Here is a 25,190-nt window from a genome sequence, read left to right as displayed (position 1 = left end):
TTCATCACCAATTAAATTAAAATTAAATATCAGATTGTGAGATGGATAAATAAGGTAGATAGTCAGCTTTTTTCCAATGGGGGGTACCGGGAATAGATTAGTAAGAAAGGGCATCTTATGGTCTTATCTGAGGGATACTTTATTTTACACGGAGTAAATGATATTGGGCATGCAATAGCAGAGGTGGTAGTGAAATCAGAAATCGGGGTTGTCGTGGGTGGAAATCTCATCCATACCCTACCAATGGCAGACCTCATAAGGCTGGGAGTGGGTATGGGAGAAAACCAGTGGGGTAGGGCAAGAGGGGATATGATTGTCGGAATTAAATGCCCAAGTTTACTGGACCACCCATGCTCTGGAGTGGTCTACTCAGGCTCAGGTGGTGATTGGGTCGTTTCAAATCGTTCACCTGGGGTAACATGTTACAATATCTGAGTCACAGCTGCCATGTTCTTTGTAATTGGTGCCTGTCTGCAAAAATCAGGATGTTGAACTCATTATCGGTGTAGTGAAAATGAAAATACCATTGACTTTTTTGAATGCATATTTAATTCCTAACATTCTACTTGATGTTACTTTCTGTTGGTAGGCCAGAACCATGCAATATGCACATTGTTGATGACTTCAGCATTAAGGTGAATCACAGCAGCACACTGTGGTGAGACTTCAACAGAAATTGGGGGCACAGTTTGAGGATAAGGGGGAAGGAAGTCTTTTAGGACAGATGAGAATTTTTTTTTCCCCACACAGAGAGTGCTGAATCTGTGGAATACTCTGCCACAGAGGGTGGTTGAGGCCAGTTCAGTGGCTTTTTTTTTTTAAGAGGGAGTTAGATGTGGCCTTTGTGGCTAAAGGTATCAGGGGGTATGGAGAGAAGGCAGGTACCGAGTTAGATGATCAGCCATGATCATATTGAATGGCGGTGCAGGCTCGAAGGGCCGAATGGTTTACTCCTGACCTATTTTCTATGTTTCTATGAATGAATGAATGAATGCATAAGTTTATTGGCCAAGTATTTACATACAAGGAATTTGCCTTGGTGCATATATACCTGTTACAATCTGTTGGCGATAAGAGACTGTTTATGAGAAGAATGTCTTTATCATAGAAAGCCTTACTTGATCTAAACACATGATCAATGTATCCATGTAGTACTTTGGTCCTTTTGACCAATATAAATTATGTTGTATATTTAATAATCCCATCTTGAGATGAAGTAATATAATAGAATATTGATTTTAATTTTACACAATCCACAAACATGTCTGAACTAAACTGGAGCTCAGAATGTGAAAAATAACACAAATCATCAATATGGAAATATTAGAAATATTTTAAATCAAGGTTGATACTTTACCTACTGACAAACTGTCCATTTTCAGCAGGAAGGTATTTCCGAGGAGGGCTGTTCCATTTGTTCCAGTGGCAAATTCTGTTTTCACTTTGTCTGCTGTCACTAACTCATTAGTAGCAGTTGGGTCAAAGAAGCACTGGCAAGTGCATATAATTGATCCAATTCTAATGGGAATAAGAAGAATAAATAAATTGTTATAAAAAAGTATTAACCTCATTTATATGTGCCCACCTATAATGATCTAACAAAAAAATAACCATGATTCAGTATCTGTTAGAAATAGCAACATAACAAATTAAGTTTGAATCCAAGTCATTTATTAAGAGTATTTCAAAATATTTGTACATGAATAATAAAATAATCGTGGGCATGTAGCTTTCTTTCTGTTATGAACCCTGGAGAAATTAGGGGTTTGGTTAAGTTTGAATTAACTAAATTAATTGTGAATCTCTATCTTGGGATGGACCTTGATATGTTATGCATCAGGCGACAGAATAGGTAGGGTATGGTCAGTAAGAAAACTGTCTGAACATCTTTGATTAAGAAATCTTGGAGTTTGGAAGGATAATTTTTGCCTAAACTTAAAGGATAATGCCATAGCCGGATATTTCCTCTCATTGCACAAAAGGAAGGATGTACAAAGTTGGAAAGAGTTCAGATATGATTTATTAGGATGTTGCCCAGACTTAAGTTCCTGATCAATAGGGAGAGGTTGGGCAGACTAGGACTTTGTTCCTTGGAGTGCAGGAGAATAAGGAGTGATCCTCTAGAGCAGGGGTTCCCAACCTTTTTCATCCCGTTTACCCCTGGTAACTTAAATAGCACATAACAGTGTTATTTCACTTATTTATAAACAACTAATGATGAACAGATACCAATATACCAGAGCCAAACAGTCAGACAATGAGAAAAGATATGTACCAATCCAGAATCAACAAATGTACCTGCTGGTTGGGCAAGATTTACCTCTGGGGGTAAATTTACCCCAGGTTGGGAACTCTTGTTATAGAGGTATATAACAGCATGTGGGAAATAGATAGGGCAAATGCAGTTTTTTTCCCAGTATGGGGAAATCGAGAACTAGAGAGAATAGGGTGAGTACAAAAGATTTAATTGAAACCCGAGGGGCAATTTTTTGCAAGAGAAAGTAGTTAAGGCAACTATAATAACAACCTTTAAAGGACATTTGTTTAGGCATTGCAAAAGCTTTAGAGGGTTATGGACCAGGCACAGGCAAATTGGATAGATGGGGGATCTTGGTCGGCATGGACAAGTTGGGCTGAGGGGAATGTTTCTAAGCTGTACGTCTATGACTATGGCTCAACGGTTATCAAATGCCAAGCAACCCTTACTTGAACTGAAGCAGTGATTTATGGAAATAGAGCAGTTATATTTTATGGTTAAATGTAGCTCCAGACACAAATTAAAAATTGTATTGACATATTTAATTCACAAAATAGTTTTGGATGCTGTTGTTGAGCTTGGTCAATAATAGGTAATATTTTTATTTTATTTTAAAAATATTTAAAATGCAGAAGAAATCCTCTTACCTCAGTCCTGTAACATTACAGATGCGGTAATTGTCCTTAAGCGAGCTGTTTTGGTATAATGCTGTGAGCTACAATATACAAAAATTAGTATTGATTACACAACTTTCTAAAGATAAATTACATTTTATAGAAAATGTCAGAACAGATTCATAATGCAGAATTTTTGCAACAATAGTACATCATGTAAAATGAGTGACAGTAATTAATAAAACTGATTCAAAAGTAATTCATACATCTCATCATGTGGTCAATAATTTCAAGCAAAAAGTTGGTCCTTACCATTGCAGTAAGTTCGGCAACTAGGCTTTTATATTCAGGAGAATTTTGATCATTAAGTGCAGCAGTAAAATCTCTGTTTATTATTGTGAAAGTAAGGCCAAATTTCAAGTCATTTTCTCTGCCTGCAAGTCCAGGTGCAGTTGTTTCTGCAGTTGGCTTCACTTCTTGATAACCTAAAATTAAGATATGAAATGTTAAAACATTGTCAGTGGCTACAGAGAGTCTATAAATAAATATCAACTACTCGCAGAAATGGATGAAATGGAGGAATATGGATGATGTGCGGGCAGATTAGTTTATCTTGGCGTTATGTTTGACACAACCATTGTAGGCTGAAGAGCATGCCTATGCTGAACAATGTTCTATGTTCGATGTAAGCACATAAACTTCAAGATTGCTACTAGATTTATATATTTTTTATTTTGCTGAAATTAATAACAATCCTTTTTTCATTTCCTTGGAAGAATTTACTGTAAACTCTTTCTTCTCCAAGCTACCATGATCTGGATCACAATTACCCTGAAAAAAATCTTTGTGTATACTTAGAGTGAAGCTGCAAAAAGCCCTCACTCTTTGTTTTTTGTTGTTGTCATATCGTGGGAATTAGAGCTCAAATCATTTATATCATTAAAGCTATTTGTGCCCAAACTATTTTGTTCACTTAAATAATGACTCTCTCTTTAATTTATTCTATAAATTAATTTGACTAATCCGTACCATTTACATAGAGGCTAGTTTCGTTCAATGAAAATTGTCCCAGTTCAGTGATTTTCCCAGTGTTATCCCTGAATTCATTGTAGACATCAACTTTATCAATAGTTGGATCATTTTTGAAAGAACAAATGACTTCAATTCTAGCGCCTGTGCCTCTGCGACTGTTGAAAAAAAAAAAGCAGATGCAGTTAGTAAAAATCATTGCAAAATGTGATCGTGATGTATATTCACTGCAATATTAATATTTTTAATATAATAATAATAATAATAATAATAAATGTTATTTATGGGCGCCTTTCAAGAGTCTCAAGGACACCTTACAAAAATTTAGCAGGTAGAGGAAAAACATGTAAGGGGAATGAAATAAATAGTAGAGACATGACTAGTACACAAAAATATGTACTTGAATATATATTTTCTAAAATAATAGATAACCTTTGTTATAATACCCTGTAATGCTGAAATGGCAATGTGAATTGTGGAATTAGTGTTTTGGAATGGTCTAAGGATATTTGATATTTTATTCTCGATGATATAAAGTATCAAATGGCCTCCCATCAGGGAACAGGAAATAAATCAGAGCAAAAATTAAAATGCTATGTAATTCTATGAGTGGAAAAATAGTGAGTCACCAGCAATTTTTACTGATATTTTCCCTGTTACCTAGCAATTTGAAAAATGATTTCTGTGTGGTAGAAAGCACGAGTGTTTTGATCTAAAAATATTTTCCTGATACTATCTTAAACCTTTCCCCCCGAATACGAGGCCCACGATCTACATACACAGTTCTTTCCACAGATACTGAATGACCGTTTAACTGTGCTGGCATTTTCTGCTTTTCTTTTAAACGAATTAGCTACTGTAATGAAGAGTTTGCACAAATATCTTACCCGAAATCTGGGCTGTGACAGTTTGAGAATGCTCCTGCTAGATTGCTTTGGCGATACAAGGTGTCAAGCTACCAAATGCAAAAAGGGAAATATTTTAGACAAAGAAGCACAGCATGCTGATTTATATCATTCAAAATTCATTTTACACTTACCAATTGGATAATGTTGTTTGGAGTAATAAAATTTGTTATAGTAAATGTGACATTAAAATTCAAGCGCCCTGATCCGCCATTCGGTTGAGCTGCAAGGAAAGAATAAACCATTGTACAGGAATGCAATGGATTGAAATAACACTTTTTCTAATTTCTCCAATTACACGACTCTAAAATTGAATTATCTGAGAACCTCTGAACTAAAGACTTGTAAACAATCAGTTCAATTTGTACCCTTGGTGCATGTGATAAAAAGGCAATTTTCCCGAATTAGAGTAAAAAAAAAGGACTCTATCTATCTATCTATCTATCTATCTATCTATCTATCTATCTATCTATCTATCTATCTATTAATATATAAAACTCTCGTGCCATCCGACCGGCTGCCGTCTGGCTGCCTTTCTGCCTTTTGATTCGTTGACGGCTGCTCCTTCCTATCAGCTTCCAACACACTTCGAAACAAAGTTGCAAGACAGGAACACTCTGAACTTTTCACTGCTGCAGCAGGCAGGGAGGTGCAATTGGAATTTTTTTTAATCCACTGCTGAGGGAGGCAGGGGAGTGCTGGAATCTTACATTTGGGAACGGCTTCAGTTCCGTTGGAGGAGATGGGTGCATGGTGGAATATTGGGTTGGGTGATCACACCATTGGGGGAGCAAACCCAACGGGTCGGCACTTGGTCTAGTATTACTTAAAATTCAGGTCATTTAGTTGCTATGCATTTTAACTTTCTACATGAGCGCCCAGGAGCACTTATCCTCATGAACATAAACTTACACCCAGAAATGAAAGAGTTGCATTTAAAAGTATACTACATGTTACATAATTGGAAAAAATCTGCAGCAACCATACTCACTGTCTGGTACAGATCCTTCAGTGTAACCTGTAAAAATTAGAAATTGTGAAATTTTTGACGAAAATCAATTGGAAAGCTATCATGAAATAAAATTCATTGCCTCTATTTTAAAAAAAAATCTATTGTTGCCAAAATAAATGTAAAAGAGCAGAATATTTATTTTAACATAAATACCATTCACGTAGAGACTGCTACTGTCCAATGAATATGTTTTCAAAGATGTGATGCCTTTCGTCTTTTCTTTGAACACACCGTATGCAGTAACCTTGTTAACTTCCAGAGGATCAGAATCATTTCTGAATGTGCAGTTTGCATGCACCCTGGAATCCTGGACATTTGCTGAACTGTGAAGTAGATGAACGAACAATTAAATGAATCAAAAATATTTTGAAATCCTTCTCATCAACTTCTCATATGTTCTTTCGCAATAAGATGCTGGGGCTGAAGTTCCTCAAACAGTTACTGCTGCTACTTGCATGCTCAATCTGCAACCTCAAACTGATTTGAACCAGTCTTATTGAATCAATACAGAATAAAGTCATACATAGGGCTGCTGGTAATGCGTTTGACAAGTACAAACCGATATGTTTAGATATTGGTAACCTCCAGAGTATCAAACCCAGTTTTGAAAGCTGACTTAGAGCAACATGGTATCCTTGATATTTGCATTAGGGTTAGTGTTAAGGTTAAGGTCAGCTTGTATTACAACAGATAGACAGTAGACTAAGCAAATCATCAAACTCCATGATTTTCAAACTGTTGAGGCATTCGAGAAATTAATTTGTTCACATGAATAATTTACTTACAGTAGTATGGATGTTCTTATATAACTTTTAACAATCCATCAACACAATTTGACCTAGTTCTCAAAATTACCCCCAGAAGCAAACCACTTGAATGATGACAATGACCATGATTCCACTGCTCTACATTGTGGAGAATTCTAAAATTGCGTCATACGATGGAAATCACTTTTCTTCACCTTGGTTGTAATCAGCCTGGCCCTTATTTTCACACCCAGGACATAGACTCCTCAGCCAAGGAAATATCCTCCCTATATTTTGCCTGTTTATTCTTATTAAGATTTCTTTAAGTTTTGATGTCATCTTCACATCTTCTGAACTCCAAAGAAAACTAGTGCCAATCTTCTCAATGTATCATGTAATAAATTTGGCATCCTAAGAACCAAGCCGGTGAATCTTAATTGCACTTATAACTTTCTTGGGTAACAAGACTAAAACTGCACAATGATCCAGGTGTGATCTCATTAAGAAACTACACAATTGCAATAAGAGTAATTTACTCCTATAATCAAAATCTCTTTTTACGCAATTATGTCAGCTGTTGTTAGGTACTTATAGAATAATTCAAGGTGCTTATAGATGGTACCAAAGTCTCAAACTGATGACCAGATATGGCAGCATGTCCACATTTTTCTGCATTTCATTTACAGAAGATTTGGAACCAACATCATGGATGTGGTGGAAATTTCTGTAAATCCACCATTTTGATTTGAGCATCATCTCTCACAAAAACATGTCCCAATATCATCTTGCCATATTAATGTCATCATCAGAGATCCTAAGAAGTGTGATTGCATTTGCAGTGCTATGTACTTTTACTAAAGTCACGCAGTGTGATACAAATATAATTTCTATTCAGGATTCAATATCCCTTACCTGAAAGAGAGTACTGTGCAGCTTGTGAATGATTTTTTGATTTTACTGCTTTTAAACAGTCTGTCCAGCTGAAAGGAAGGAACAGTTGAAGTTTTAGATCAAATAAAGCACAAATATTTAATTATATAAATAATTAATTTGCCGACTAACCTGCAAAGCAACAATCATTGCTGCAGATTTGTGCAATGCTGAATTGGGATTTAGTAGAGTTCTGGTTGGGGGCAAGTTAGTTATAACAAAAGTCACATTAAAATCAAAGGGCTGTGTGGGCTGAGCTGGAGGAGGTGCTGTGAAGAAAAATGAGAAAAAATATCAAACAAAGCTTAAATAATTCATGTTGCTGATTCATTTGCATTCTATAGAATTAAGGATTAACCTGGAATGTAGAAAGTGCAGCGGTTTTGGGAAAGAATATTCAACAATGTTGACATCCATTACATTTGCAATTGGGATCAGTACTGCTCCTCTCAGAGAACCTTGAATTGCTGCAAGATTCTCATAGTACAATGTATATTATTTCATTCAGCTTGTCACTATTTTGTTGTCTCATATATATTTGCAGAAAATTTAACTTTTGTCTCTAATTTAACTCCCTACCACTTTAGTTCTCGCCACTCACAATGTAAAGTCAGCCCATGAATGGTAGTAGCAGCCATTCAGTGGGAGTTGTATAAATTTCCAGCTGGCTTCTAATTTTCATAATTTCATCATCCAGTTAAATACTGACCCAAAGACCTAGACACTACTGTAAAGACGTAAATGAACTCTTGAGCCATCACAGATGCTCAAAACGTCTTCAAATGTTTTCTCCTGCTCACAACATCACTGGGTCCAACATAACTGAATGCATCAGCCGAGAACTTCCATCACTCATCATTAGAACAATCCTTATAATAGCTCACAACTGAATCATGTTCCAAGTCCCACCCTGGTTCTCAGGATTTTGCACCAAGCCAGTTGTTCAACCTCAGCAGGCACAGCACTCAAACACATTATGCCTAGGCATTTTTCCTGCACTCTTATATTTTTCAATACGAAATAATGATTGGAGGGGATCATGATAAAATGTTTGGCTAGCAGTGGTGCCAAAGCCATTGGTGACAATTGGTTGGTCACATCTCATCCTCTTGTTGATGGCTGATGTGGACTTGGGATTGATGGCTTGTTACCGTGCAGTATCTCTTCAATACTCTTCTCAATATCACACTTCTGCCATCTCTAATGAGGAGGTTGCGGTTGATAAGATTTTGTAACGTTTTAAGAAAGAATATTCACAGTTGTTACACACTACACGACAAGGAAATAATTGTGAAATACTTTATAGAAACAGAAACTGTACTCACTGGTTGAGGCTGTGGGTTCATTGTAACCTAAAAAAAAATAATGTCATCATTGTAAAGACTAAAGTATGTTTACTTTTAATGAAATTCTCAATTTTATATAATTAAAATGAACAAAACAGAATATCCTGTAAATGATAAATACCATTCACAAAGAGGCGGTTTCTGTCCAGTAAATAAGCCCCTAATTTGGAGATGGTGCTCGTCTTGCCACTGAACACACGGTACACATTAATTCTGTTAACTTCCTGAGGATCAGAATCATTTCTGAAAGTGCAGTTGGCATACACTTTGGTGTCCTGTATATTTTCTGGGCTGTGAAATAGATGGAGAGACAATCAATTATGGTATATCAGGAATTGTTATTTTAAAGACCATCTCAGATCTTTCCATATGTTACTTTGCGATAACAGAAGATGTCGGGCTGAAATCCAACAGTATTATGCGTCTGCTCAACCTGCATCAGTGAATTGATTTGAACCTCCGCAAGTATATCAGTAGCAAACAAAGTTGCAAGAAGGACTGTTAATGAAGTGTTTAGCAACGTGTTTAGTTACTAAGGCAGAACGGCAGGCAGTGACTAGTGGGGTGCCGCAAGGCTCGGTACTGGGACCGCAGCTATTTACAATATACATCAATGATTTAGATGAAGGGATTTTAACTGGCACACGTAAACATGAGCACATTTCGCACATTTTAGCCTCACTCCACTGGTTGCCTATTCAGTTTAGGATCCATTTTAAAATTATTTTATTTGCTTTTAAATCCCTAAATGGTCTTGCCCCGCCCTACCTATCTGAGCTTCTACACCCTTATACACCCGCCCGCTCTCTCAGGTCAGATAATCAGCTGCTCCTGAGTGGGCCTAAAACTAAGCGGAAGCTCAGAGGGTACCGTGCCTTTGCTGTGTCGGCACCCAAATTATGGAACGATTTGCCTCTCCGCATTAAATAGGCCTCTTCTCTGTCTGTTTTTAAATCACTTCTTAAAACCCATCTCTTCTCCGTGGCCTTTGATACCCAGTAAGATGTCGACTTTATTTACTTGATTTAATTTCTTATTTTGATTGCTTTATTGCGTGGTTATTATTTTTACTCATGTTTTATGTCTTTTAATTTATTGTTGTATTTCATATGTAATTTTTGCGCGTTATGTGAGCTGTTACGTTATGTTCTGTTATGTTGTCTGTTTATGATGTCTTGTTTATTCTTCTGTACAGCACTTTGGTCAACATTGGTTGGCTTAAAGTGTTTAACAAATAAAGTTGGATTGGATTGGATTCAAAGTAACATTAGCAAATTTGCAGATGACACAAAGCTGGGTGGCAGTGTGAACTGTAAGGAGGATGCTATGAGAATGCAGGGTGACTTGGACAGGTTGGGTGGGTGGCCAGATACAGTTTAATGTGCATAAATGTGAGGTTGTCGACTTTGGTAGCGAAAACAGGAAGGCAGATTATTATCTAAATTGGGAAAAGGAGAAGTACAAAGGGATCTGGGTGTCCTTGTTCATCAGTCCATTAAAGTAAGCATGCAGGTACATCAGGCAGTGAAGAAAGCAAATGGCATGTTGGTCTTCATAACAAGTGGAGTTGAGTATAGGAGCAAAGAGGTCCTTCTGCAGTTGTATAGGGCCTAGTGAGACCACACCTGGAGTATTGTGTGTAGTTTTGGTCCCCTAATTTGTGGAAGGGCATTCTTGCTATTGAGGGAGTGCAATGTAGGTTTAGAAGGTTAATTCCTGGGATGGAGGGACTGTCATAAGCTGAGAGAATGGAGTGGCTGGGCTTGTATACTCTGGAATTTAGAAGGATCAGAGTGGATCTTATTGAAACATATAAGATTATTAAGGGTTTGGTCACACTAGAGGCAAAAAACATGTGCCCGATGTTGGGGGAATCCAGAACCAGGGCCACTGTTTAAGAATAAGGGGTAAGCCATTTAGAACGGAGATGAGGAACAAAATGTACACACAGAGAGTTGTGAGTCTGTGGAAATCTCTGCCTCAGAGGGCGGAGGAGGCCGGTTCTCTGGATACTTTTAAGGGAGAGCTGGATAGGGCTCTTAAAGATAGCGGAGTCAGGGGATATGGGGAGAAGGCGGGGACGGGGTACTGATTGGGGATGATTGGCCATGATCATATTGAATGGGGGTGCTGGCTCGAAGGGCCGAATGGCCTCCTCCTGCACCTATTGTCTATTAATGATCAGAGCGTCAAAATTATTTCCAAAAGCATTCTGGTGCCCTTAATACATTCAGAGTAATCTTGCAATAAATTAGTTGTGGAGTAAATAAATCATAAAACAGGATTTTGAGTTTTTATTTGGAAAATTTAAGATATCATCCATTTCACTGACCTAATTCTGAAATGTTCGGGCTGATATGACTAACACATTTGCAGGTAACATATGTCAATTTGTGAATAAGTTTGTATGGATTATTTTGTGCATAGTGCAATATAACCAAACTATTGTAGTGTCAATGAGAAATTAAATTGTACTGAAGTACTGTATTTGTTTATGGTAATGTGCTGGAGGTCTGAAGGGAGAGCTTTGATGATGGATAGTATCCCTCTCAGGTGAATTTCCACCACTACACTTGATGGCCTGAAACCTAATCAAGTATAATTTCCCCCAGGCAATGCAGCAACAGAACTTCGATGTACTTATGGCCAACTTATGTTCGGGTAGATGACAGTGCCTGAAGGCCATGCAGATGTAGTCCAAAGCCTCGAACTGATGTGCAGATATGCAATTATGCCTCAGGATGCATCAATGCATGTTCACAAGCTCGTGCACAATCTTGCAATTGGCACATTGACGATTTGGAAGCACCATTGTAGATTATCAAACAGAAATGTAAATGCTTTTGCAGTGTCATTTACCTTACTAAAGTCACATGCAACATTGGAGCAAATACTGACCAGGATCATTATCAATATTCCTTACCTGAATGAGAGAACTTTGCAGCTGGAGAATGTCTTGAGCTTACTGGCAGCAAACAGTTCGTTCAGCTGTTGGAAAGCAACATATGGAGTTTAAGATGAAATAAAGCCACAAGTAATTAATGAATTACATCAATCACTAATTTGCCAACTGACCTGGAAATCAACAATACTTGCTGCAGATTTGTACAACGGTGAATTGGGATCTTGTAAACTTGTTGTTGCGGCCAAGTTAGTTATAGTGAAGGTCACATTAAAATCAAAGGGGTTTATTTTCGGAATGGGTGCCATTGCTGTTAAGAAAAATAACAGAAGAATATTGTTAAAAAAAGCTCTTGTTGCTGAATCATTTGTATCCTGTACCCGGAATATAGAAAGCACATTTGGGAGCCGGTGTGATGGAAAGGAGCGATCAATTATATTGGCATCCAATAGTTTTGTCTGTTACATACTTTATTGGAACTAGAGCATCTTTCACCAGAGAACTTCCATTACGCTGTATCATTTCCTAGCAACCTTCCCTTTTCATTGAGCTTGACATTATTTTTGAGCCTTTTTTAATTTGTTTTCAAATGTGGGGTATGGCTATAATTTCAGGTATCCAGCACTCTTGGTCTAGCAAGTTGCAGATCAATTCATGAACTTGTCCGTCATAAAGTGGTCCGGATAGTGTAGCACACACACAGTTTTTTAACCTTTCAATCATTTATCTTCCAACAATTTCCACAGTTGTTAAAAAGGATAATAATGACTGATGTATTAGGTTATGTTTAGGGTTAATCATAATGCACTAGGGGGTCTATTGGACAGAACTGGGAAACGGGTGATGCCCATTGGTGCTGTTCAGCCAAGTGCAGGAGCTGTGCAAATTCTCAGTTACCTAATTTTCGTCATTTTACTGTTGAGTCAATACTGACAGAGTGTTGGCCCCCTTCATACAAGCCAAGCTCCAGATGGATACAAGTCTACAACATGGAAACAACTCTGCAAAATGTGCAAAGTCCTTTGGAGTGGCTGCAAGCTCCAATTACATCTCTTTTACTCACCACATTAATGGGCTCACATGCTGATCAATATATCACCCATCTACTGACTATCTTTGTCGTCACAACAGTACACAACTGAATCATTGCCCCAAGTCTCACGCACATTCTCAGAGTTTGCAATTGTAGCCAATTGTTCAACCACAGCAGGCCTATGACCAAAACACTCCATTGTAAGTGTATGTATGCACAAAAAAAACATGTTTGTTTTTGCCCAAAGCAGTAAAATTTAGCACATAAACAGTGCAAGCTGCTGCAAATATGAGTGGAATGGGTGACTGCAGTACTCAACTTTGCTAGTGTAAGTAATGATATGCAGGATTGCATGGACTCTGATGGCGTGCAATGGCATATCTAGCAGTGATGCCAAAATCATAGTTGAGGATGGGATCGTTACATCTCACATTCACAATATCACACTGCATCATTACTACCAAGGCTGCACTGCAACTGACTTTAGTGATTATTTAATAAAGAATATTCACTGTGGTCATCTCCTCAAACAAAAGGTAGTGATAGGTAAAAATAGAAACAGAAAATGTACTCACTGGTCATAGAAGTGGTTTCATGGTAATCTGAAACATTGAAAACAGTATTATATATAACATGTAAATTCTCTTTTGCAAGGATCAAAATGGATTGCTTTCATGACATTTTATCAATGTGATCAGATAGATGTATTTAAACTAAACAAACAGAATATTCCTTTCACTCATACATACCATTCACGAAGAGGCTGTTACTGTCCAGTAAATAAGTCCCTAAGGTGGAGATGCTGCCCGTCTTGCGACTGATCACACGGTACACATTAACCTTGTTAACTTTCTGAGGATCAGAGTCATTTCTGAAAGTGCAGTTGGCATACACTCTGGTGTCCTGTATATTTTCTGGGCTGTGAAATATATGGAGAGACAATCAATTGTATCAGGAACTGTTATTTTGAAATCCTCTGGTCTTTCCATATGTTACTTTGTGATAACAGAAGATGTCAGGGCTGAAGTCTGCAATGTTACTGCTATTATGTGTTTGCCCGATCTGCAACGGTGAATTAATTGGAACCCGAGACATTGTGTCAATGGAGAACAAAGCTGTATGAAGGTAGACACAAAATACTGGATTAACTCAGCGTGACAGGCAGCATCTCAGGGGAGAAGGAATGGAATGCTCCAGAGATGCTGCCTGTCCCGCTGAGTTACTACAGCGTTTTGTGTCTACCTTCGATTTAAACCAGTATCTGCAATTCTTTCCTACACAAAGCTGTATGAAGGACTGTTAGCAAAGTGTTTAACAACCACAACAAAACTAGTTTTGGTACTTTTAACCTCTGAAGGATCAAAGTTATTTCCATAAGTGTTCCTTTGGGGCTGAGATGAATCATACACTAGCACTATCCTACCCACTAGGGATAATTTACCATCTTTACCAAGGCCAATTAACCTACAAACCTGCACATCTTTGGAGTGTGGGAGGAAACTGGAGCAGCCGGGAAAAACCCCAAGCGGTCAAACTCTGTACAAACAGCACCCGTAGTCAGGATCGGACCTGGGTCTCTGGCGCTGTAAGGCAGTAACTCTACCACTATGCCACTGTGTCACCCTTGCAGATTGTTGCAGAATTTCTGAGATGATAAATTGTCTTAAAGTATTATTTGGTTCATTGTAATTTGTTGGTAGTCTGAAGGGAGAGAGAGGTATGATGGAGTAGTATATTACTTTGAGTATCTATCTGAGATGAGTCTCATCACTGCACTGATGGCCGGAGCCGCTTCAGGCAATTCCACACTCGGTAATGCAGTAGAAGGTTCTTAAGGGAAAAGTCAACTTCAGCTTGAGTAGACACAATGCATATGGGCACACTGACGTGATCCACAATCTCAAAGTGGTGTTTAGATACCCGAGAGGTGCCATGCATGTCCATGCTCTTCTGCATGTTTATGCACCTGGCACAAGGCAGATTTGGAAACACCAATGGGAACATTATGGAACTCTTTGTACACTAATGATGGGGTTTAAGAATAATTTAAAATAGTTCCTTTGTTATATTTTCACATTGTTTTTACTATCAGATTTGACAAGATTAATGTAACTGTTTTAGCTGAGCCATGTCACACAGTTTTGAGATAAATACAAACCAAGATGTTTATCTATATTCCTTACCTGAGGGAGAGAACTTTGCAGCTGGAGAATGATTTTTTGACATTGCTTCTGTTAAACAATGTGTCCAGCTGGAGAAAAGCAACGGTTGGAGTTTTAGATGAAATATACACAGTTAATTAATTTATATCAATCATTAATTTGCCAACTGACCTGCAAAGCAACAATACTTGCTGCAGATTTGTACAATGGTGAATTGGGATCTCGCAAACTTTCTGTTGAGGCCAAGTTGGTAATAGTGAAGGTCACGTTAAAGTCAAAGGGGTTTTTGATCGGAATTGGTGCCACTGCTGTTAAAGAAAATATGAAAAAAATTAATTAAGCTGTGATTTAAAAATCCCTGTTGCTGAATCATTTGAATTCTGTAGACTGAAGTTCAATTAAACAGGAATGTTGAAAGGAAGCAGAACATTTTCTGCTGTAGTTAGACCATAACAGGACTAGATGTGATGCTTTTGCATGCTGCTGGGACTGGGGCTGCCCTAACTAAAGGACATGGAATTGGTTGCATCATGCTGCAGAAGGGCCTATGCTGGACACCACATTGAAGTCTTTACTTTAGACTTTAAACATACTGCACGGAAACAGAGCCTTTGGCCTACTGAGTCCACTCCAACCAGCAATCGCCCATAGACTAACACTCCTACACACTAGGGACAATTTACAATTAACCTACAAACCTGTAGTCTTTTGAATGCGGGAAGAAACCCATGCGGTTACAGGGAGAATGTACAAACTCCGTACAGACAGCACCCGTAGTCAGGGTCGATCCCAGGTCTCTGGCGCTGTAAGGCAGCAGCCCTACCGCTGTACCGCTATGCTGCCTTGTTCACCTTTTTTCTAAATTTGGGTTGTGGCTCTAATCTGAGGTATGTGCCATTTCTGTTGTAGATAGGCATATGTCTATCATGCATCCATTAACATGCCTAATGTAAAATGGACTGGAAGAGGGAACACTTGCTGATGGAGATAATGATGACACATCAGTTTTTACTGACATTTTAGGTGCTCAGTTGAATTGGACTGAGAAATAATAATGCCATTTCTTGTGATTCACTGCACAGCCATTCATCCAATTTCAACACAGGAACACATTTTCTGCTGCCTCCTAACGTTCACATTTTCACTGCTCAACCAGTAATAATCAACTTAATCCAATTAGCTAAGGCAAATCCAAAATTCTCAGAAACATTGCTACAAAAGCATCAATGATCTCTCGTGTGGTCACAGATGGCAAAAGGCCCAGACCATAACGGGTTCTGACCATCCCACCATTAAAGGGATTTGCAGGAGTCGCTGCCTTAAAAAGGCAGCATCAGTGCCCCATACCTCCTTGGCCACACACTCATTTCACCCCTGCAATCGGGAAGAAGGTACAGGAGCCTGAAAATGGTACCATTCTGGTTCTTCCATTGATGGCAATGGATGGGATGTATTTTCATACACTTGCCGTCACTGCATCACCTATAGGCTGCATCGAACACCATTTACAGAGTATTCAATAAACGGTATTTACTGTTGTGACTTATTCTGCCAATACAAAATAGAAGGATGTTTAAAAATGAAATGTACTCACTGGGTGAAGGTGCTGATTCATGATAATCTGAAAAATCAAAAGGCAAAAGCTTAAGATGGAATGTCATCCTGACATAATGGAATAAAATGAAATGCTTTTATAAAATGTTCATAATTTGATAACATCCATGCAATAAAATATGATTTTTCTCTCATGGATAAATACCATTCACGTAGAGGCTGTTGCTGTCGAGTTTATATGCTCCTAACTTGGAGATGCCATCCGTATTGTCTCTGAGTTCATGGTACACAGTAACCTTGTTAACTTCCTGAGGATCAGAGTCATTCTTGAAAGTGCAGTTTGCTTGCACTCTGGTGTCCTGTATATTTGCAGTGCTGTGATATAGATGGAGGATTAGATGAAGTAAATTAGGAATTGTTATTTTGAAATCCTTCTCATTTCTACCGATAAATCCCTTTGCAATCCACATCAGTGAATTGATTTGAACAACATAATTGAATCAGTGGGGAACAAAGTCAATCAAAGGACAGTTCATGAAATGTTTCACAAGTAGAGAACAACGTGTTTACTTATTGTTAATCTCTGGAGAATCACAATAAATTCCGCAAATGCTGTTATAGAGCAATGGAATATGATATTTCTTATCCATGCCCACCATGTTCCATTCTGGGCTAGTCCCATTTGCCTGCATTTAACCTAAAGCCTTCCTATCTGTATATTTCTTCAAATATCTTTTGAAAGTCATAATTGTATTTGTTTTAGCTTTTTCCAGCAGGTCACTCCAGACCCTCTGAGTGAAAAGCTGTCCTCGAGGTCCCTCTTAAATCTCTTCCTCCTCACCTTAAGTTTAGCCCCTCTTGTTTCTGAACCTTCCACCATGGGAAACAGACTGAATGTTCACTTTATCCATACCTCTCATAATCTTGCATACCTCAATAAGGTCAGCCCACTGCCTCCTATGCTGTAAATAAAAAAAAGTCCCACACACCCAACCTGTCCCAATAACTCAAGCCCACAGGTTGCGGTAACATCCTTGTGAATCTCTTTTGCACCTTTTCCAACTTACGACCATCTTATAGATGGATGACCAGGACTGCAGATAGTATTCCAAGTGTTGATTTCTTATTTGAAATATTTAAGATGCCATCCATTCCTCTCCATAAATATAAAATGTTAGTGCTGAGAGGGCCCAGACAGTTACAGTTAATATGTTTGTCAATGCCAAGAAATAGTTTGGATTATTATCTGGAGTTAAATTGTGCAGAGTAGTACTATATTTTCAAACTGTTTAAGTGATTTTGAAAAATTATTGTATCCTGAAGATTTATTTGTTTATAGTAATGTGTTGAGATCTGAAGGGAGAGGTATGATGTTGGGTAGAATATTATATGGTTTTAGAGATACAATGCGAAAACAAGCCCCCTTAGCCCACCAAATCCATGCTGACCATTGATAACACATTTATCCACTTTTACCTGACCATTGATCACCCATCCCACTTTCTCATCCATTCCCTACACAATAGGTCAATTACAAACCCGCACATCTTTGGGATGTGGGAGGAAACCGGAGCACTCGGAGAAAATCCACATGGTTACAGGGAAACTCCACGCAGACAACAACCGAGGTCAGGATTGAAACCGGATCTCTGATGCTGTGAGGCAGCAGCTCTACCAGCTGCGCCACTGTTATAGAACAAATGCCAACTGAGGTCCAGTGACTGCATTCTATGGCTGGTGCCAATTCCCCGAGCTCCCACTTAGCCTGAGAATCCAAGCACTTCTTGGGATTCTATCCTCGAGTAGGCTACAATTCCTCTGGCCTATGCAGAGGTGATGAACAATCTCATAATGTGTCCCGATGTGTGATTCATGCCTCAGTCAATGTATGTCCAGGCTCTTCTGCATGATTATGCATCTGGCACACGGTGATTTCCAATCACCAGCACAAATAATTTGTGCAACTTTCTACAAATCCACAAATTTCTGCTACATAAGTGAGTCTCCTTATGATTTGGTTGCATTGATTTTACTATCAGAGTCATCAGAAAGGAACATGATGGCTTTTATAGTGCCATGTACTTTACTAAAGTCACACAGCATTGAACTAAATACTAATCAGGATGATTATCCAATATTCCTTACCTGAAAGAAATATGTCTACAGCTTGAAAATGAATTTTTGATATTGCTTTTGCGAAACAATTCTTCCAGCTGTAAGAAAGCAACAGTTGGAATTTTAGAGAACATAAATCACAAGTAATTAATTAAATATATCAATATATATTTGCCAACTGACCTGGAAAACAATAATACTTGCTGCAGATTTGTGCAATGGTGAATTGGAATCTTGTAAATTTGCTGTTGATGCCAAGTTAGTTATAACAAAGGTCACATTAAAATCAAAGGGATTTGACGCCTTAGGAGGAGGCAGTGCTATAAAGAAAAATGAGAAAAGAGTATCACACGAAGTTTAAAGAAGTCATGTTGCTGAATTATATGTATCTTTCAGAATTAGGTGCCTTCACCCATCACGGCATCACTTGGACTGACACATTGCACAATACATTGCACATCACTCACCTGATCATCTGTCAGTTGATAATGGACAAACATTTAAGCAGCCCACAACTGTATCACTGTTCCAAGTCTCAGCCCCATTCATGGAATTTACCCTCATAGCCAGCTGCTCAATTACAATGGGCAAATAGGGGTGATCCAACACAGGTGTATAAAATCATGAGCGGCATGGATAGGATTGTGGAATCAAGAACTAGATGGCATTGCATTAAGGTGAGAGGAGGAACATTTTCTAGGATCCCGAGGGAATTTTTTTTTAACCTCGTATGTAGCGAGCTGGCAGAGGAAGTGGTTGAGGCAAATATAATAATAACATTTGAAAGACATTTAGACAGGCACATGGACCGGAAATGTTTAGAAGTATATCTCGAAAAAATGGTAATCTAGGTTGGCATGGATATATTGGGCTGAAGGGCCTGCTTCCATGCTGGCTTGGTAAATCTATAATCCATATACATTGTAGAAAATAGTCATAACAGTATCCATTCATTTTACTCTGTAGTTTGCAGTGGAAGATTCGCACAGTGCAACTTGCAACAAACACGTGACGTGGGTGACCACAGTATTTCACCATTTTGGTAGAAGTGCTGATGGGGAATGTTGGAAGCACTCTGGTGGTGTGTAATGCTATGGTTAGCAATGGTGCTGAAACCAGATGGTCTCATCTCATCCTCTTTCCATTGTTATGCTTTAATAAAGAATATTCACTTCATTCTTACTCACTGCAATAGCAGGAAATAGAGAAATCTTTAGAAATAGAAATGTACTCACTGGTTGATGGTATTGATGATGATTCTATGTGGAAATCTGAAAGATCAAGAAAGCATCATGCATGACATGGGAAAGCATCATAAAATAGTGGACTAAAATTGAATGAGTTTACCACATTTTATCCATGATCACATTTGTATTAAAACAGCAACATATTCCTTTCTTTGATAAATACCATTCACATAGAGGCTGTTCCTGTCGAGTCTATACACTCCAAACATGGTGATTTCCTTTGTGCTGTTTCTGAACACGTGGTACACAGTAACCCGGTTAACTTGCTGAGGATCAGAGTCATTTCTGAAAGTGCAGTTTGCATGCACTCTGGTGTCCTGTATATTTGCAATACTGTGAAATAGATGAAGAGGCAATTAAGTACATTAGGAATTGTTATTCTGAAATCCTCCTCAGCATCTTCCCATACATTCCTTTACAATAGTCTGAGTGAGATGTTGGGACTGAAATGTGTCAAACTATTCCTGTAAGGTTCACTGTTCTTGCTCAATCCAGAACAGTGACTTGATTTGAACAACAAAATTGAGTCATTGCGGAACAAAGTCAATCAAAGGACTATTCATGAAGTGTTTGACAAGTATAGAACAACATGTCTGTTAACCTCTGAGGATCAAAATAATTTCCGCTGGTGCAGTTAGAGAGCATGGTGGAATACCTTGTATTTGCGGGGCTACATTAAAATTGGTACATGAGATGAAGTGAATTATGAAACATTATTTGGATTTCTCATTGTAAGGTCTGAAGATATAACGGTCTGAAGGTCTGAAGCAATGACAAAGATATAGTATATTACTTAGAAGATGTATCTGAGCTGAAGGTCGATCACTGCATTGAAATGCTCTGAGCCAATTCTGCTCTTGAGTAGACTACAATTCCTATGGGATCGTCAGAAGTGTTGCACCATCTCAAAATGATGTCCAGATGTGCAATTCATGCCTTAGATCACACCATTGCATGTCCTTTTGTGCATGGTTATACGTCCAGCAGAAGAATAACCATTGTGGATTTAAGGGAATTCTCTGAAAATCTATGATTTTCTATTCAGAATTATATTAATACAAAAAGAAGCCCACAAAAAAGATGCCCACTATGTGACCTTGCCACATAGCCATGTATTTTCACTAAAGTCACACCATTTTCAAATAAATACTAATCACAATGATTATCCAATATTCCTTACCCGAGAGAAATAACTTTACAGCTTGAGAATGAATTTTTGATATTGCTCTTGCGAAACAAGTTGTCCAGCTGTAGGAAAGCAACAGTTGCAATTTTAGGAAAAATAAATCACAAGTAATTAATTAAATATATCAATCATTAATTTGCCAACTGACCTGGAAATCAACAATCTTTACTGCAGATGTGTATAACGGAGAATTGGGATCTTGTAAATTTGCTGTTGATGCCAAGTTAGTTATAACAAAGGTCACATTAAACTCAAAGGGATTAGTTGCCGGAGTTGGTCGCACTGCTGTTAAGAAAAAAGGTGAAAAAAATATTAAGCTGCGTTTAAATAATTCCTGCTGCTGAACCATTTGCATCCTCCAGAACTATGAATGTAAAAAGCACAGCAGAATATGTTCTGCAGCTGTTGCACCTCATCGGGAATAAATGTGATAAAGCGTTTTCTACAATTGTGGCATCGAACAATTTTGTTCATTATGTCTGTAATTGGGATCAGAACTGTGGCAGGGATGGTCACTTCTCACCCTTGTGCCAACACTACATCACGAATAAGGTGGCTGCATTTGTCCATATTCAGTGAGTCTTAAACAAAATATATTCACTGTTGCTACATCCTGCAATAGTAGGAAATAGGGGAAAATTTAGACATAGAAATGCACTCACTGGTTGATGGTATTGATGTTGCTTCGTTGTAATCTGAAAAATGAAACAAAACATCATGCATGAAATGGAAAGTCATTGCAAAATGCATGAAAATTGATTGATTTTATTATATGTTCCCAAATTGATTATATTTATATAAAAAACAAAGCAAATATTTATTTATTTTATAAATACCATTCACGAAGAGGCTATTGGGATCCAATAAATACACTCCGAAGACGGTGATATCCTTCGTGTTGTCTCTGAACACACGGTACACTCTAACCCTATTAACCTCCAGAGGATCTGTTTCATTTGTGAAAGTGCAGTTTGCAAACACTCTGGTGTCCTGTATATTTTCAGGGCTGTGGAATAGTTGGAGAGACAATAAAATAAATCAGGGATTATTGAAATCTTGTTAGCATCTCCTCACACATTCCATTGCAACACTGTAATGTTAAATGCTGGAGCTGAAATTCTTCATTGCACAAAGTATATGCTCTATTTGCTGCTGTGAATCACTTTGAAATGTAGAATTTGTGGTAATAGAGAACAATGTCATACAAAGAATACTTAGTGAAGTGGAGCCACAAAGAACTGCAGATGCTGGAATTTTGAGCACTAAACTAAACGCAGGTGGAAAGGAATGGGTCAGGCTGTATCTCTGAAGGGAAATGGATGGACAACAATTCTGGTTGGGACTTCCTCAGATTGACTGTAGTTGAGGAGAGAAAGCGGAATAAGAAAGGTGGTGGCAAGATAAATTCTGGAAAGCGATAAATTGATACAGGTAAGCAGGTGATTAATAGATGGGTGTAGTGACAGACAAAGGAAGGTTAAAGGAGATAATGATGTCATGTCAGGAAATGAGGAGTGAAAGGTTAAGCAGTTAACATAGAAACATATAAATTAGGTGCAGGAGTAGGCCATTCAGCCCTTTCGAGCCTGCACCGCCATTCAATATGATCACGGCTGATCATCTAACTCAGTATCCTGTAACTGCCTTCTCTCCATACCCCCTGACCCCTTTAGCCACAAGAGTCACATCCAACCAGTTGGGTGGAGTAAGATAGTGTAGTTTTTGACAAGTGCAGAGGAACAAAATAATTTCCTGTTTGAGAGCACTCTGGGATGCTCGCCTCTTACAGAATTATAAGGTCAAAAGGGATAAGAGTAGAAATAGGCCATTCAGCCCATCATTCAATCATGACTGATCTATCTCTCCTTCCTAACCCCATTCTTCTGCCTTCTTCTCATAACCTCTGACACTTGTACTAATCAAGAATCTATCTATCTCTGCCTTAAACATATCCACTGAGGATAATTACAGAAGAGTAATCAACAGATTAAACAGTAACTTTGGACAAGATAGGACATAATTCATTTCCCTGCAAAACGTTAAAATGTCAGAGATGAGATAACTACAAAAAGTGCAGATAATGCACTGAAATAGTCTTCTCTATTGTTCTGACTTCTATTGTGTTATTTAGTCTATTATTTTCAGATTGTCATAGTACTGCTGAGAAATTAATTTGTCTTAGGTATTGTTTGTAGTCATGTCCTTGTAATGCAAAGGCAGACCTATGATGATGGGAGTAGAATATTACTTGGAGGATATATCTGAGGCAAGTTCTCCCCACTGCACTTGATGGCTTGGAGTATATTCAGCAACTCCCTATTCAGCAAACCCACTCCGGGGAATGCTGTAACTAGCTTCTGCTAGAATCTGAGAGTCAACAGTTAGATCATGTCACATCCAGATGTGGCCTTTTCAAAGGTGTTGTTCCTGGTACTTGGAAGATTTGGAATCATCTTCATTGACATTGCACAATTCTCTACAAATCCCCAATTTTGCTTGGAAATAATTTTTCATTAAAATAAACTCCTTGTGTGTGACCTTGCCATCAACATTATGAGAAATGTAAATGGTTACGCATGTCATATACTTTTACTGAGGTCACCGCCCAACGCTGAAGCAAATTGTGACAAGATGATCATCAGTGTTCCATACCTGAATGAGAGAACTCTGCAGCTGGAGAAGGTTTTTTTGATATTACTTCTGCTAAACAGTTGGTTCAGCTGTTGGAAAGCAACAGATGTAATTTTAGATGAATGAAATCACAAGTGATTAATTAATTAACTAATTATATCAAGAGTTAATTTTCCCACTGACCTGGAAATTAATAATACTTTCTGCAGATTTGAACAATGCTGAGGTAGGATCTAGTAAACTAGCTGTTGAGGCCAAGTTAGTTGCAATGAAGGTCACATTAAAATCAAAGTTATTTGTTTGCAGATTTGGAGACGTTGTCAGTATCGGAGGCGTTGCTGTTAAAAAAAATTGAGAAAATTGCTGAATTATTTGTACCACTCACACTGAAATCAGATTCCCTTGGAATGTAGAGAATGCAGTGAAATATTTTCAGCTATTGTTGAAACTTATTGGGATCTAATTTGATGGAAAGGAGTAGTCTCATTGCCAAATTTAAATGAAGAGAGGCCCTAGGCTATTCCACTTGTGAGGCCCCTCCCAATCCCTCACCCCCACGACTAGAGGAAAATGGAAGAGTCCACCAGATAGACACTGATGTGCAGCCGAGCGTAGTCAATGAGATAAGGGGCTGGAGAGCTGCGCTTTTTAAAAATGTATTTATTGCCAGTACTAGTGTCGTTTTATCACCTTAAAACAGTATTATTCTGAAATGGAGGGCAAGGAAAATTACACAAAGGGTTGTTTAGAGACTACAGTGCGTTGTGACAGCATATGTACGAAAGGCTTATGATAGTGTCAAAAATATTATACGCCTTGGCCAGAGGCCCCCTAGATTCTGAGGCCCTAGGCTTCAGCCTACCAAGCCTATAAGTAAATCCGGCACTGAGTAGTCTACATCGACAAACAATAAAAAGATGCAAGCAAATGGGCCACTATAAAGAGCCTTGAAGGAGAGATTGCATCCGCATGGGTTTTATGAGAATCTTGGGAAATAAAAATTAGGATTGATATACGATTCATGTAAATGTGAGCTGGTGAGCTGCACGACTTATTCCATGCTGTATCAATGCATGACATTATCACCCAAAGAGGTCCTGCCAAATTAGATTAATATAGAAACAGAAATAATACTCACTGGTTGAAGGTGTGGTTTCATGGTAACCTGAAAATGTAAAACAGTGCGTTTTAGGTATGATATTTAACTAAAAAAGGGGAGAAATTGAATGGTTTTATGAAATGTTCTGACTTTGATCTCACATATAGTAACGCAAACACAGAAAATTCCAAACAGTGATAAATACCATTCACGTAGAGGCTGTTACTGTCCAACATATATGGTTGTAAGGAGGTGATGCCATTTGTCTTGTCACTGAATACACGATACACTCCAACTCTGTTAACTTCCTGAGGATCAGAGTCATTACTGAAAGTGCAGTTAGCATGCACTCTGGTACTTTGTAAGTTTGCTGGGCTGAGGAACAAATGCAGATACCATTAAATAAATGTACAGATGTAAGA

At 38.2% G+C, this 25,190-nt stretch overlaps 1 protein-coding gene across 1 annotated transcript in view; it reads right to left on the bottom strand.

Moving 5' to 3' along the window:
- The window catches only part of LOC129710934 (mucin-16-like), a 98,689-nt gene that overhangs the window by 4,338 nt on the left and 69,161 nt on the right, over positions 1 to 25,190 (bottom strand). Inside the window, exons 94-125 of the mRNA XM_055658241.1 lie at positions 24,974 to 25,143; positions 24,808 to 24,834; positions 23,853 to 24,007; positions 23,691 to 23,758; positions 21,875 to 22,044; positions 21,701 to 21,733; positions 21,187 to 21,323; positions 21,033 to 21,100; positions 20,016 to 20,185; positions 19,841 to 19,876; positions 18,789 to 18,925; positions 18,636 to 18,703; positions 16,696 to 16,865; positions 16,531 to 16,557; positions 15,108 to 15,244; positions 14,958 to 15,025; positions 13,524 to 13,693; positions 13,350 to 13,376; positions 11,915 to 12,051; positions 11,763 to 11,827; positions 8,961 to 9,130; positions 8,819 to 8,845; positions 7,626 to 7,762; positions 7,476 to 7,543; positions 5,971 to 6,140; positions 5,797 to 5,823; positions 4,940 to 5,028; positions 4,788 to 4,855; positions 3,901 to 4,058; positions 3,184 to 3,356; positions 2,905 to 2,972; positions 1,358 to 1,518 (exon numbers count right to left, since the gene is read on the bottom strand). Of these exons, the coding sequence (XP_055514216.1) occupies positions 1,358 to 1,518; positions 2,905 to 2,972; positions 3,184 to 3,356; positions 3,901 to 4,058; positions 4,788 to 4,855; positions 4,940 to 5,028; positions 5,797 to 5,823; positions 5,971 to 6,140; positions 7,476 to 7,543; positions 7,626 to 7,762; positions 8,819 to 8,845; positions 8,961 to 9,130; positions 11,763 to 11,827; positions 11,915 to 12,051; positions 13,350 to 13,376; positions 13,524 to 13,693; positions 14,958 to 15,025; positions 15,108 to 15,244; positions 16,531 to 16,557; positions 16,696 to 16,865; positions 18,636 to 18,703; positions 18,789 to 18,925; positions 19,841 to 19,876; positions 20,016 to 20,185; positions 21,033 to 21,100; positions 21,187 to 21,323; positions 21,701 to 21,733; positions 21,875 to 22,044; positions 23,691 to 23,758; positions 23,853 to 24,007; positions 24,808 to 24,834; positions 24,974 to 25,143 (3,356 nt within the window). The remainder of the gene's footprint in view (positions 1 to 1,357; positions 1,519 to 2,904; positions 2,973 to 3,183; positions 3,357 to 3,900; positions 4,059 to 4,787; positions 4,856 to 4,939; positions 5,029 to 5,796; positions 5,824 to 5,970; positions 6,141 to 7,475; positions 7,544 to 7,625; positions 7,763 to 8,818; positions 8,846 to 8,960; positions 9,131 to 11,762; positions 11,828 to 11,914; positions 12,052 to 13,349; positions 13,377 to 13,523; positions 13,694 to 14,957; positions 15,026 to 15,107; positions 15,245 to 16,530; positions 16,558 to 16,695; positions 16,866 to 18,635; positions 18,704 to 18,788; positions 18,926 to 19,840; positions 19,877 to 20,015; positions 20,186 to 21,032; positions 21,101 to 21,186; positions 21,324 to 21,700; positions 21,734 to 21,874; positions 22,045 to 23,690; positions 23,759 to 23,852; positions 24,008 to 24,807; positions 24,835 to 24,973; positions 25,144 to 25,190) is intronic.

The sequence above is a fragment of the Leucoraja erinacea genome, chromosome 29 (assembly GCF_028641065.1).
Source record: "Leucoraja erinacea ecotype New England chromosome 29, Leri_hhj_1, whole genome shotgun sequence".
Classification (NCBI taxonomy): domain Eukaryota; kingdom Metazoa; phylum Chordata; class Chondrichthyes; order Rajiformes; family Rajidae; genus Leucoraja; species Leucoraja erinaceus.
Note: the sequence above shows the minus strand (reverse complement) of the source record. Positions and strands in the feature narration are given on the sequence as shown.